Here is a 14,111-nt window from a genome sequence, read left to right as displayed (position 1 = left end):
AGAGGCTCTTGAAAGAAAGTTTTCTAGTGCTATTTTTGATTTGATGTTTTAGATATTGTCTCTAAGAAAAGATAGGAATTTTACTTCTAGTGTAGATATTCTCAGGTTTTGGACCAAATCAGTGTTTATTTTCCCATTTAGTGGTGTCTGTAGTTGTATTTTTTTATCCTTTTTTTTCTTGGAATTAGTAATTACCTCGTTTTTCATTTGCCTAATTTTCTTCATGTATATTAATATTTTAGTCCCGCATTTTCCAATAGAAGTAAAAATAATTGACTGGGCGCAGTGGCTCACACCTATAATCCCAGCACTTTGGGAGGCTGAGGCGGGCGCATCAAGAGGTCAGGAGTTCGAGACCAGCCTGACCAACATAGTGAAACCCCGTCTCTACTAAAAATACAAAAAATTAACTGGGCGTGGTGGCGGGTGCCTGTAGTCCCAGCTATTCGGGAGGCTGAGGCAGGAGAATGGCGTGAACCTGGGAGGTGGGGGTTGCAGTGAACCAAGATTGCTCCACTGCACTCCAGCCTGGGCAACAGAGCGAGACTCCGTCTCAAAAAAAAAAAAAAAAAGAAGTAAAAATAATTATGCAGTATGTTTAGACATTTTAATATTTGTGTTGATTTCATTTTTTCTTCCCTTAAAAACACCCCTTGGGGAGACTTCGATCATCCTGCTTAATTTTGAACAGCAGTTAGCTGTCCTTCTGGAAATTCCCTTTGCCTCCCTTCTGTCTTGGATTCCCTGCTACTTATGTTTTCACTCTCTAGTTTGGAAGACTATGTTTTTCAGTAGCTTTCTGACTGGATTTTTTGGAGAAGCATTTTTGAAACCTTGCATATATAAACATATTTTTATTCAGTGCCCACATTGATTGTTACTTTGGCTGGCTAAAACATTATAGGTTGGAAATAATTTTGATCCAGAATTTTGAGGACATCATTCTACTTTTTTCTTAGTGTTGTTGAGAAATTGATGTTATTGTGATTGCTTAATTTTTCTATATGACATCTTTTCTCCATGGACACTTTTAGTTTGAATCTTTCCTTTATCTACAATGTATTGAAATTTCAAGATATATGTGCCTTACTGTGTGTCATTTTTGGTATGCTTTTTGTGGTGTTTTTGTCTTCTATTTTCTGTTCTCTCTTACTGGACTTCTCATTTTCTTTCAGATGTTCTGAGCTTTCTAGATTGATAATCCTCTGATTTTCTTTTCTTATTTTCCTTTTCTTTATTCTTTTTTGTTGGAAGCATTTCTCTGTCTTTTAGCTCTTCTATAGAATTTTGTATTTCTATTATATTATCTTTAATTTCCAAGGACTCTTTTTTTTTTTTTTTTTAAGACATAGTCTTGCTCTGTCACCTAAGCTAGAGGGTGCATAGTGCCATCTCAGCTTACTGCAACCTCTGCCTCGTGGGTTCAAGCAATTCTCATTCATGCCTTAGCCTCTTGAGTAGCTGGGATTACAGGTGTGCACCACCACGTCTGAGTAATTTTTGTATTTTTAGTAGAGATGGGGTTTTGCCATGTTGGCCAGGCTGGTCTTCAGCTCCTGACTTCAAGTGATCCACCTGCCTCAGCCTCCTAGAATGCTGGGATTATAGGTGTGAGCTACCACTCCCAGCTTGACTCTTTCGTGTTCTCTCAGTGTTCTTTGCTAAAGTACACCTTGTTACCATGCAGGGGTATTGGGGAAAAAAATACACCTAGTTCTTGTTTTAGCTGCAAATCTTTTGTTGTCTTGTGGATATTAATTTCAGTGTATCCATTTTTTCTTTCTTTCCACCCCTGACCTTTCTTTCTTTGGACTCTGTCATCCACACTGGAGTCCGAAGTCAAACTTCAGGACTCAAGTGATCCTTCTGCCTCAGCCTCTTGAGTAGCTGGGATTAGAGGTGCACGTGGCCATGCCTGGCCAATTTTTTAATTTTTAATTTTTTGTAGAAACAGGGTCTCACTTTGTAGCCCAGGTGGTCTGGAACTCCTGGCCTCAAGCAGTCCTCCCACCTCAGCCTCCCAAAGTGTTGGGATTAAGGGCAGAACCACTGTGCCCAGCTAATGTTAGTTTTAAATTTTTTTCTTTTCCTTGCTGTATTAGTCCATTTTCATGTTGCTGATAAAGACATACTCGAGACATGGCAATTTACAAAAGAAAGAGGTTTACAGTTCCATGTGGCTGGGGAAGCCTCACAATCATGGCGGAAGGCAAGGAGGAGCAAGTCACATCTTACACGGATGGCAGACAGAGAGAGGGTTTGTGTAGGGGAATGTCCCTTTTTAAAACCATCAGATCTCATGAGACTTGTTCACCATCATGAGAACAGCACAGGAAAGACTTGCCCCCATGTTTCAGCTACCTCCCAATGGGTCCCTCTCACAACATGTGGGATTTCCAGATGAGCTTTGGGTGGGGACATGGCCAAACCATGCTTTCTCTTTTTTTCTTTGAAGTTTTCTTCGGATGTTTTACCTGCTAAGGTTACCACGTGTATTACAGATCAGTTGTACCCTCTAAGTGGGCAATTATTTCTTAATAGAAGAAATCCAGAAAGCCTGAATGGAGTATGCTCAATTTTCTCAATGGAGTATGCACAATCTCTTTTCTCAGATGAATCAATTAGATAAGTTCCTTTTTCTCCCATGGGGGAGGAGAGCTTTGGAAGGGCAGAGAATAGAAGACTAAATACTCTCCACTTACTTCCTCTGTAACAGCTAATTGCATTAGATAAAATTGTTTAACAATTAAGGTATTTTAGTAAGGGAACCTATATAATGTATACAGTTCAGGGACATTGGTTTTTATTATGTAAGGATAAAACTGTATAGAGAGTAAAAGAATATGTTATATAGCTCATATCTCCTTACATGGTTTTAGGTATTCAATGTTTAGCATCATCTTTTTTCAAGTGTACTCATCTTTTGTCTTTGTAAATTCATGGTTTGGTACTGCTTTATTTGCTAATATTTTGATACATAGATTTAAAGATAAATTAAAGGTCTAATTAATTAGACCTAAAATACTTTAGGTCTCAGATTTCCAGAAATCAGTATTGGTATTTTGAGCACATTTATATTATTTTATGAATAATTTGTGAATAAATTATGAAAATTTATGAATTCTTAATGTATGTTTTTAGGAAGTATTCTACATATGTTTCCATGGACTATATATCTGTTAGTATTTGCTTAATTAAAAAAATTCCAAAATTCAATAGCATAAAATAACATTCATTTATTATCACCTGTGTATCCATGGGCCAGCTGCTTTCAACTTAGCTTGGTTGGGTGGCACTGCAGATTTTGGCAGGGCTTGCTCATATGGCAGTGGTTAGCTGGGATTAGTTGGAGTAGCTCTGCTTCACGTGTCCGTCATCCTCCTTCTGATACTAGCAAGCTGTCCTGAGGATGGTTTTCTCATGTGGATGATAGAAACATAAGAAGGCATGTAGAAGCATATGAGGCCTCTTAAGGCCTAGTCTTGGGACTAGGACACTGAGGCTTTTACCTTTTTCTGTTGGCCAAAGAAAATCACATGACTGAGCCCAAATCAAAGAGCAGGAAATTTATCTGCCCCATTTATTGGGACAAACTGCAGAGTTACATGACAAAGTGCCTGTAAAAAGTGAAGTTTGAAAATTTAGGGCCAGTAATGCAATCTACTACAGATAAAATTGAATAATCTTGTTGTATTAGGGTTTTCTAGAGGGACAGAACTAATAGGATAGATATACATATAAAGGGGAGCTTTATATATATATAAAGTATTAACTCACGAAATCACAAGGTCTCACAATATGCCATCTGTAAGCTGAGGAGCAAGGAAGCCAGTCTGACTGCCAAAGCTGAAGCAGTTGGAGAGATGTTCGAGGGCAGGAAGCATCCAGCATGGGAGAAAGATGTAGGCTGGGAGGCTAAGCTAGTCTAGTCTTTTCATGTTCTTCTGCCTGCGTTTTATTCTGGCTATGCTGGCAGCTGATTAGATTGTGCCCACCCAGATTAAGGGTGGGTCTGCCTTTCCCGGCCCACTGACTCAAATGTTAATCTCCTTTGGGAACACCCTCACAGACACACCCAGAATCAGTACTTTGCATCCTTCAATCCAATCAAGTCGACACTCAGTATTAACCATCACAGTTGTAAAAATAAAAAAGGCATATTATCAAAAATTTAAATGGAGTAATAGGTTGTATTTATGGTTTTTTTTAAACTAAGTGGTAATATGTGTACTCAGATAGGGAGGTTGTTGAACACCTTTTTAAGAGGTTAGAAAAATGTTGGTTTTTTAATGTTAGCGATGAAATTTGGCAGAGTGTAAAAAGCTTTTGTTTTGGAAATGATACCTCTTTGGAAAATATGGAAAGAGTTGAGAGTTGTAGGCATTTTTATTTTATTTTATTTTTATTTATTTTGTTTTTGCAGTTGCAAGATTATTAATAGAGTGAAAACAGAGCTCCCATACAAAGGGAGGGACCCAAAGAGGGTAGCTGTTGCCGGTTCAAATGCCTGGGTTTATATCCTGATCATTGTCCCTCCCGCTGTGCTCTCAGGCGATAGATGATTGGCTGTTTCTTTACCTCCTGATTTTGCCTAATTAGCATTTTAGTGAGCTCTCTTTACTACCTGATTGGTCAGGTGTGAGCTAAGTTGCAAGCCCCACGTTTAAAGGTGGGGTATCTCATTTTAAAAGACCTTCAGTGTATAATGTTTGATTTCCATGTCTGATTTTTTACCTTTTTTTATTAGAATACCTTCTTTTAAGCTTTACTTAATTTTCAGAAAACTCTGATTTTGAGTAATGAAATTTTATTTATTTCATTTGAAATTTAGCCCAAATATAGTTTTTAGTTTTCTCTAGGGACTTGTTTTTTGTTATTGAGGATTTCTACTTCAAAGGTCTCTGGATAGAAGAAAGGGAATTAAAGTTTGTTTAAAATTTATTCTGTTTATTGTAACATTGAAAGTTTGGAAGAGGTAGATTGCGTTCAAGCTTATGATTTCTTTAGCTATGATATGATATTTCAAGGATGTGAATGTACACCAAGAAAGCATTTTTTTATCCTGTTTAATTATTCTTAAACTAGAGAAGCCTGGGTTTAATTAAAAGACAGGGAGTCTGCCAAATGATGGAGTGGTGGAAGTTGCTGCATGGTCAGGTGCCCCAGTCTTGTGAGATAATCTGAACAAATTACACTTGAGTTTTCTGAAAGTTGGGGATTCATAGGTAAAATTAATGTTCTTTTTGCTTTAAAATTCTATGAGAAAAATATTCTCAGAAAAGACAAGATTGCTTAGACAGTAATAATAAAAGGAACAAGTTTGTATGTACCTTCTCATAGATTGTAAAATAGCATATGTTCATTTATCTAACCTTGTTAAAGGAAAGTTGCAAGTCAATGAATGCTTTATGTTTTTTTGAATTCCCAAACTCAGTTTTTATTAGACTGATTTCTGTGCGTATCACATATTTACTTGCATTCTTAAAATTTAATGATGATTAACCTTTTGTTAATAATTAAGAATCATTATCAAACTATCAATTTCTATATTGTAATATATAACCTTCTCAGGGCTTAATGGTATATGTGTGGCAATTTGATTGTAGTCAATTATTTTGGTCCATTATCTGTTATCTGGATAGACTTTACCTCTTAGCCCATTTTGACTCTTTTGATTCCCCTAACCCTAGATGAGATTTTTTTGAAAGTCAGATGAGGAAGTTTCTTTGGCTCTCAAGATAGAATCTAAAGTATGGCTGATCCCTGTCTGCCTTGCCAGTCTCATCTCACCTTATTGTCTCTTCTGCTTCCTAGAGCATATCAGCTTTCTTTAAGTTGTAAAGAAAGTCATACTGGCTTTCTTTGAGTTATTCAAAGTCATCAAGCTCTTTCCTAAACTGATGGCATTTGTATATAGTACTCACTATCGCTAGTATATTTTTCTCCGGAGTCTCTGTCTGGTTGATTCCTAATTATCCTTCAATCTCAAATATCACTTCCTTAGACCTGATCTGATACCTTGTCTTTCTCATCTTCCTTCACAGTTTAAATTTAGGTTTCTTATATAAGTTCTTTCATATTATTATGATATATAATTATTACAATATATCTATTTGTGTGATTGTTTCTACCTTTAGACTGTAAATTCTGTGATAACAGAAACCTTATTTTTGTTCACCACTGTTTGGCCCATAAACAGTATGGTGTTAAATAGCTATTTCTTAAAACCAGTATTATAAGATATACTTTGATCTCAGACATGTTAAAGAAAAGTGGGCAATAGCATTAATAAGACATGTATCTATTTTAAGATGATCTCTTGAGATGTAAAATGTGAAAAAATATGTGTCATTGAATTAATACAATATGATGTAATAAGCATCCTTACATGAGAATTATGAAAAGGCCAATTTCCCATTACTTGAAGCCATAAAGACATTTCTTAATTTGCTTGTGATAGACTTTATTTATTAAAAATATGTCCTCTCAAAATTACTTTTTTGGTTAGCTGGACAGGTAGTGAATCAAATGAATAAGAAGCTACAGACAGGTTTTACAGAACCAGAAGTGTTACAGATATTCTGTGATACCTGTGAAGCTGTTGCAAGATTGCATCAGTGTAAGACTCCAATAATTCACCGGGATCTGAAGGTAAGAACTTTAGAATTCCTATGGATTAAGTAATAAGTTGGAGTTAAAATGTTCTTGGAGTATTTTCATCTAAATCAGTATAAAAACTGGCTTTGAGATTGGTCTCTCTCTCCCCTTCTACATTTCCTGAGGTCATGTAAAGAATGACTGTAGATTTGAAACTGTGCTTTACTTGAATTTGAGGATTTCTAGCATGGCTGTGGAGGCAGATTGTGTACCTTCTACCCTGCATCCCTGTTTTCTACAGTAGGCTTCTTTAAAAGGTTTCATTTGAACAGAAATGTTATTTTCATTGACATATGTTAAATGTCTCTCCACACTATTGTCTGTCAGTTCAGCCAGCATTCCTCCTATTTCCTGTAATCCATATTAAGCATCAAGGTGTACTCAAGAGATACTGGAGGAGACCAAAAGTGGGTCTCTTTTTCTATTTCTTTATAATTTAGTACAGTTTTCTATTATTTTCTATAATTTGGTGGTGGTTAACTTGAAGGTCACTTCATCTTCTGTGGACTCTTGACCTCTTATATTGGTACCCACTTGTTACATTGAAAAAAGTCCCCAAAGAATATAGAATATTCTGGCATTATATTGCTAGAGATATAATTTATAACCACAGGTGTCCTCTTTCCTGCCCACAAGAACACTGAGATTACAAAAATCACTCTTCCTGAATTGCTTTATGCCTAGATATTCCCTTGACTACCCTTTCAACTCCTTCAGGTCTGCTCAGGTTCACCTTCTCAGTGAGTCCCATCACTACAGCCTAACCTGCTATACCTTTTATTAGTCCATATTACTTCCTGTGATACTGTATAATTTGCTTATGTACTACGCCTATTATTTATTTTCTGCCCTCTCCCTCTAGAATGTAAGCTCCATGAGCGCCAGGACTTTTTTTTTTTTTTTCATTTTTAGTGATGTGTTTAAGCAATTAAAATAGTGCCTGGTACATAGCAGAGTCTTAATAAATATTGAATGATTGAATCCCAGTTCTGACTGATTATACAGAATTTTATGAGAGTTTATTATAAAATGCTTGTAAGATAAAAGAGAAAATGTCACTAAGAATATAGGCTGTTAAACATGAAAGCATCATCTAGAAAACCTATGATGGTAGGAGATAAGGCAGGATTGAAATGCTTAACGGCAGGCCTCTCGCCTTAATTTGGATAACCAGTGTAGTTCATGTTAGTTCTTTTGAATATGCAGCTTTTCTATTTCCCCTAATAATTTGGTACCATTTTTTGTGCTGTTATAGTTCATTAATTTTTTTGCATACAAAGTTGATATCTTCAGCTGACTCTTCTTTAAATTCAGAAGACATTTAACTGCATAATTTTGTGTTGTCCATATTTTATATGCTTAGTGCTTTTTATATGTTTAAACTTATGCAAAAATATATGTTCTAAGTAGATTTCTTTCTGAATCTTTATTTTGTACAAATTTTTTAAAAAGTATACTAAAGTGAAATATAGAAGAAAAGTTATGAAACAGTATTTCGATAAAATGGAAATAAATGAATTACTTATATAAGACTATCATAAAAATAAAAGCCATTATGGAAAAAACATGTAATTTATTAGGTGCTTACCATATTCCAGACTGTTCTAAGCACTTTACATATTTTAACTCATTTAATGTTCACAACAGTTCCATATGGCAGATTCATATTCTAATTGTCCCCATTTTACATAAGGAAACTAATGCACATGAATGGTTAAGCAGATTGTCCAAGGGTCCCTATGCTAGTTAGTAGCAGATTGGGCTCTGAACCCACATTTTACTATTCAAGAAACTGACTATAATAATTTATTTTAATTACTACAACCCTGATCTCCAAATTAAGTCAAATTTGTATTTTTTCAATGTAGTATTTTAAATAAAAATGGTACTAGAAGTCAAAGATGGAATTCCAGTGGTTTCTATTATTATCTATAGAGAAGCTTAAGTGTCAGAAAAGGAGAAAAGTGGAAGTATAGTAAAAGAGAGAAGCTGGACTCTGCCAGGTACTGGTTCTTCTCTTTCATAAAAGCGGTTTTAGAGAGGATTTAGGGTTTCTTTGCCCCTGTATAAATCAACCTGGGGTGGAAGAAGCATTTCTCTGTTCTTAGTAAGAGAAGCGGTAGACATAGTATATTTTTGCTCCCATTCATTTGACCTTCCTCATAATTTGGGTATCTTATGTCTATATATGTGTGTGTGCACTGTGCACATATATGTATATGTATGGCACATATATACTTATTTTTGTATATGGCATATGCCCTTCGGTGTTTATTGTGTAAAAATAAACTTTGTATGTAAAAAATAACCATTTTTTACAATGGTTGTAAAAAGTTAATTTTCACTTTGAAAATACTGCTAATTATTGATTTTCTTTTCTTAAGGTAGAAAATATTTTGTTGAATGATGGTGGGAACTATGTACTTTGTGACTTTGGCAGTGCCACTAATAAATTTCTTAATCCTCAAAAAGATGGAGTTAATGTAGTAGAAGAAGAAATTAAAAAGTAAGTATTTGTCTTTATTGCACTTTTGTTGTGGTAATTTTAAGTTAACTTGAGTCTCTGGCCAGCACTGCTAATACAAATTTTAGGTATTTCGTTTATAGATTTCTTTGAACTATTTCTGTGTGATAGATGTTGATTAATTCATGTCTGATCTAGCTCAGTAGGAAATATATTTTGCCATGGATGCAGATTTTTTTAGTCTACATTGTAAACAGATTTATAAAATTTGTTAAATAAGCTGTAGTTAATTAGTGAAATTGTTAAAGGGAGTTTGAAATGATTATTGAATTCAGTTAAACATCTTTGTTTTTACTGATACTGAGGATTTGTCCTTGTTAAGAAAAAGTTAAATTATTTGAAAACATTTAAGCTTTTACTTCTTATTTAATATTAAAAGGATTGACTTTTTTATGCATTGAAAACTATGTAGAAAATGAAAGTGTTAAGACTGCATCATCACTGTTACTTTGTAATGATATACTGGAAAGCTCTGGAATGGACATATATCATGTCTACTTTATGTTCTCTTAATCCTGTGCTTTCCGTGGTTGCTAAAGTACTTGTGAGAATCTTTCGCTGACTTTTCTGCTTTCTACTTTTAGAAAATGGAACTACTTGTAAATTTTAGGTTATCTTAATAAAGTGATACAGAATGCAGAAAGATCTCTCAGAATAGGACTTTCTAAATAGTTAACCTTTTCTGAGTTGCCTTTCATCACTTCCTCACAAATTCTCTATTGCCTAATACTATGTCAGAGCCATCATTTGAACTGCAATATTTTGAAATAGTTCAAATAGAGCTGATTTTACCCTGGCCCATTTGTATAATACTGTGGATTTCTACGCTACATACTACTACTCAGGAAACTTAGCCTATGATGATTATGTTAGATTTAATAAAAACAAACATGTTAGTAAATATATAAAGTCCTGAAGAATACGAGAATAATAAAGTATTGAATTGGCTTATTGGAGAATACATGTATATAATTTTAAAAATTTATTGGATTGTGATGTTTAGTGGCTGCTGTATAGGATTCTGTCCAAACATCCCTGACCTGCTAGACATTTTATTTCTTGCTGTTGCCTTTTGAAGTATAAGGTTCAATTGAATGTTTTATTAGCGATGAACAAAAGTTCATGAGGGGTTTTATCTTTTGTGGCTCAATTAATGGACTAACCATTCTTTCAGCTGACAAGTACTTATTAAGGGCCAACACTTTCTTGATGCTGGGGTGGGGGTATAGTGAATAAAAATCCTGTTTTGGTGAAGTTTATATTTCTGGTTTCTTAGGTCATTCCTCCACAGTAGTAGTATTCAGACTCTCTCACCAGAGTGATTTGGAAAAAGTAAGATAGTAGAATGTTGACTTTTAAGAGACTTCTTGCAAAATAAAATGATGCAATCCGAATCTTAAATTATGCCATGATATAGGATGTCCATTCATATTCTGAATATTTCTGACATGAGATTTGAGCACTACTTCATTAAAATGTTCTGTTCATAATAAATATGGGGGTTTTCTATTGGTAAATATTTATTCATAATACCTTTTGGTTCCAAATAGCTTATTATGGCAGTCAGTATTAGAAATACACTTAATGAGTGCAGTTAGATTGTAGCAACTAGATTACTTTTAAAATAATTATAAAAACAAACTCAAAAGAGATTTACTACTGTGTCAAGGAAGTATGTTAGAGTCCGTAAAAACAATTTCCTTAGTAAATATATAAATTAAGTTTTTGAGAGGGTGGAAGTTTTACTTTTAAGTTAATAGACAAATATTTTGATAAGGAGACTATAATAGCCAAATTGTGTTATTTCACATAAAAATTCAAGGAAAACTGTTTCCAATATATTGTCATTAAGATTTTTATAATAAAGACAATTAAGCTTTTAGATTATTAGAAATACTGTTGTATTTATTGAATAAAAATGTATATAGATGCTTTGTATTGTTTAATCCTTGATGGGTTTTTAATGAGTTTTTAAAGATAGTATTATTCTATATAATGTTATTGAACCTAAAAGACTTTTTTTGTAGTGTTTTATGTAGAAACAATGTATTATCTGTCTTTTTTTTTTTATATATATATCTCCACTCCATTTCACTCATTTACTGCCAGGTATACAACTCTGTCATACAGAGCCCCTGAAATGATCAACCTTTATGGAGGGAAACCCATCACCACCAAGGCTGATATCTGGGTAAGGCCAAGAAAGGCTGGAACTTGCTCTAACCAAATTAAAAAATCTGAGTTCAGTTTATTATTTTTTTCTCTGCTCCCCAAAAGGCATTTCCTAATAAGTAGAAGAGAGTGATGTACAGTAGAGCTTCTTATTCGGGAGAAGAAAAGTACTAGAACATTTTATCTTCTCAATCCTGAGATGGAAAGCTAATGTATCAAAAAGCAAATAAAAAACTTCCATATAATGTAACTTTTTAACTACAGTATTTTTTTAGGATTTAGATTATATATGAGTGTTAACATTTTTTTTTGAGTGGAATTTTGGTTGATCAAAATACGGAAAAGCTGGACATAACTCTTAAATAATTACACAATAATTTTCTGGAGTATTTTAGGATCTTTTTAATGGAAATTGATATGAGTAAATGTTTTTCTAATTACAATATAAACATACCATTGACTAGCTTCTGTATATTGAGAGTCTTTATCATTTAGCCTGTATATATCTGGATATAATTACTGAGATAGACCATATTTCTTTATAGTTGAACTTTGTTAGAATATAGACATCTCTTTAGAACTTATTTTATAAATATGTTTGTGATTGTATTTAATAAACTAGGAAGAGAGTATTTTAAGTGTTAATTCATTTAAATTCAACAGTTATTTAGCCGTATCTATCACAAGTGACCATATTAGGAATGGAGGAATAAAATTCTTTGGAAATAGTTCTAGGGTTTATAGAAAAGGTCAGGTTTATTTTGTTTTGAAAACATAATGTACAGAAAATTGTCAAGCATAATGTGTGAAACCAAATGAATATCTCCTTGGTTTTCCTTTCCTGGCCTCCTCCCTTTTAGGGTTGGGGTACCAAAGTCTTGAGAGACAAATATTCTTTTGTAAGATAATTTAAAAAAATCTTTAATATCTTTTTATCTATATAACATATATACATTCACCAAACAGTAATTCTTGTGGTAGATGAATTTTTTAAAATCACATGTATAATTTAATCAATTAAAAATAAGTTTATTAATTTGGTACTACTTATAGATCTCCAGCTTACATAACTCAAATTTAGTTTGCTTTCTGCAGCATTAACATTTGACTCATTGAATGGCTTATAGTAAAGGTGAAGGTTATTATAATGTAGAAAGCAAATTAAACTGGATTTTAATTTATAAGATGAAGGTATTAGAAGAGGTGATTATGGAGGTCTTTTCTGGCCCAATTTTGTGACTGCTGCTGAATTCCATATTATTTGAAAAGAGTATTTCAATAGCAGATAAACAATAGGCATCGTACTTTTCATTCTGAAGCCATTGAAGGTTTATTGAAAAAAAATTATTCTCTAAGCACATGACTGTTATCCAATATCTTAACAAAAAGGAGGAGATCCTTTTTTGGGTTGTTTTTTCCTCAGACTTAGTATGCCAGTGAGGTAGCATACTAAATTGTCAATTATACTTTTAAAATTTGTACTGTTTATATATTAGTTACAGAGTAGAGATTCTGTGATGGAAAAACTGTAAGCTGTGGGCTTACAAATAGATACTGGAAAAAAAAGAAACATAATTAGAGAACAGTATATTTGTATGCTTGAAAGAGGGAGAATTTTAATTTCCATGATGCCATTTTTATGCTGTCTTACTTAGCTCAGGTGAAACACAAGTTTGCTACAATATTTTAGGTGTGAATTCAGTAATCTCCAGAAAAAAAATACTAAATTCAAATTGGCCAAGAACTGTATCTTTCATCCTGCTTCAATGCAGTACTGATTCAGAGAGTTATGATATTGAGGTATGATATTGAAGTATTTAGCACTTCATATTTTAGAAAATAATTATTTTAAAAAATAATTTTTTGCTTGGAAGTTTCTGTTTTAGGTTATTATTTTCATCTGGAGATTTAGGATGCTGATTTTATAAAGTATTAGAAAATTCATTAATAGGTAACATAAAGAAATGCTTTATGTTACCTATTAGTGAAGAAAATTGAAGATGGTTATCCTCAGCCTTCAAAATTCAGTCACTGGTTCCCTTCTGTTTCTTGTACAATTCTCATTGAGATGGATAAAAAGGGAAATACCTTTGATGTGAAAAAATTAGTGTACCTCATTGTGGTCACACTTTACAAAGCAGAGTATTTAGATTTATATATTTTTAAAGTATACTTGCATTGGTAAAATTGTTATGTGGAACCCCTACAACATTTACTCTAACACAAGACAAATTCCTAAAGTTTGATTGACAAAATAAAACTGGCTAAAATGGAGATTTCTGTTGCCTAGACTATCATCTAGACTGTGCAAAGAAAGATGTAGTCTAACGTGGACATTATACCATTAATAGCATTTTTTTTTTTAGTGTTGTTAAGGGAGGCTTGTGTTCAATTTGATGTATATGAGCTGAAAATACTTTCCTTAAAGAAAAAAACATCATAAATCTTTTGTAACCATACAGAACCGGTTATCCCTACTTCAGATCTTTATAATTTTGTCATGTAATAACCCAGTAATTTGTTTGAACTAACATATTGAAATTTTTAGAGCTTTTGAACTGTTTTCATTGGAACATTGCTACAATATTGAAAACAATCTTTCGTAAATTACTGTTGCTGAACTCACCAAGGGTGTTTAGGTCTATTATAAGCTTCATAATAATTATAAAAATTAGTGCACTTGTTAGCTGAGTAAATTTACTAAGTTGATACGTGGAGAAAATTTAAAAAAGGAAAGCTGACTTGGTAATTTTTAGAT

The 14,111-nt window shown here is 33.3% G+C and overlaps 1 protein-coding gene across 2 annotated transcripts in view; it reads left to right on the top strand.

The window, feature by feature from the left end:
* Positions 1-14,111, top strand: part of BMP2K (BMP2 inducible kinase) — a 145,523-nt gene that overhangs the window by 63,228 nt on the left and 68,184 nt on the right. For both annotated transcript variants that reach the window (XM_058433536.1, XM_032149198.2), the window contains exons 4-6: positions 6,509-6,651; positions 9,042-9,163; positions 11,291-11,372. In XM_058433536.1, the coding sequence (XP_058289519.1) occupies positions 6,509-6,651; positions 9,042-9,163; positions 11,291-11,372 (347 nt within the window). The remainder of the gene's footprint in view (positions 1-6,508; positions 6,652-9,041; positions 9,164-11,290; positions 11,373-14,111) is intronic.

This window comes from Hylobates moloch, unplaced genomic scaffold (genome assembly GCF_009828535.3).
Source record: "Hylobates moloch isolate HMO894 unplaced genomic scaffold, HMol_V3 SCAFFOLD_2, whole genome shotgun sequence".
In the NCBI taxonomy this organism is placed as follows: domain Eukaryota; kingdom Metazoa; phylum Chordata; class Mammalia; order Primates; family Hylobatidae; genus Hylobates; species Hylobates moloch.
Note: the sequence above shows the minus strand (reverse complement) of the source record. Positions and strands in the feature narration are given on the sequence as shown.